Raw genomic sequence first — 251 nt, 5'->3', positions numbered from 1 at the left:
GTCTCACCTGTCCCAGGGTGGTCTCACCTGTCTCACCTGTCCCAGGGGGTTCTGACTTGTCCAGGATGGTCTCACCTGTCCCATGAGTGTCTCACCTGTCCCAGGGTGGTCTCACCTGTCCCGGGATGGTCTCACCTGTCCCACCTGTCCCCGTCCAGGTTCGTGTACGCCAAGGACCGCACGGACCGGATCCGCACCTGCGCCATCCTGTGCCACATTTACCACCACGCCCTGCACAGCCGATGGTACCG

The 251-nt window shown here is 62.9% G+C and overlaps 1 protein-coding gene across 1 annotated transcript in view; it reads left to right on the top strand.

The window, feature by feature from the left end:
• The window catches only part of LOC113981053 (eukaryotic translation initiation factor 3 subunit C-like protein), a gene marked incomplete at its 5' end in the record, with an annotated part of 13,017 nt that overhangs the window by 9,932 nt on the left and 2,834 nt on the right, over positions 1 to 251 (top strand). Inside the window, one exon of the mRNA XM_027708290.1 lies at positions 1 to 251. This exon is cut by the window's left edge and continues 119 nt beyond it; it is cut by the window's right edge and continues 140 nt beyond it. Coding sequence (XP_027564091.1) covers positions 1 to 251 — 251 coding nt within the window.

The sequence above is a fragment of the Neopelma chrysocephalum genome, unplaced genomic scaffold (assembly GCF_003984885.1).
Source record: "Neopelma chrysocephalum unplaced genomic scaffold, ASM398488v2 Primary Assembly neopelma1_95936, whole genome shotgun sequence".
In the NCBI taxonomy this organism is placed as follows: domain Eukaryota; kingdom Metazoa; phylum Chordata; class Aves; order Passeriformes; family Pipridae; genus Neopelma; species Neopelma chrysocephalum.
Note: the sequence above shows the minus strand (reverse complement) of the source record. Positions and strands in the feature narration are given on the sequence as shown.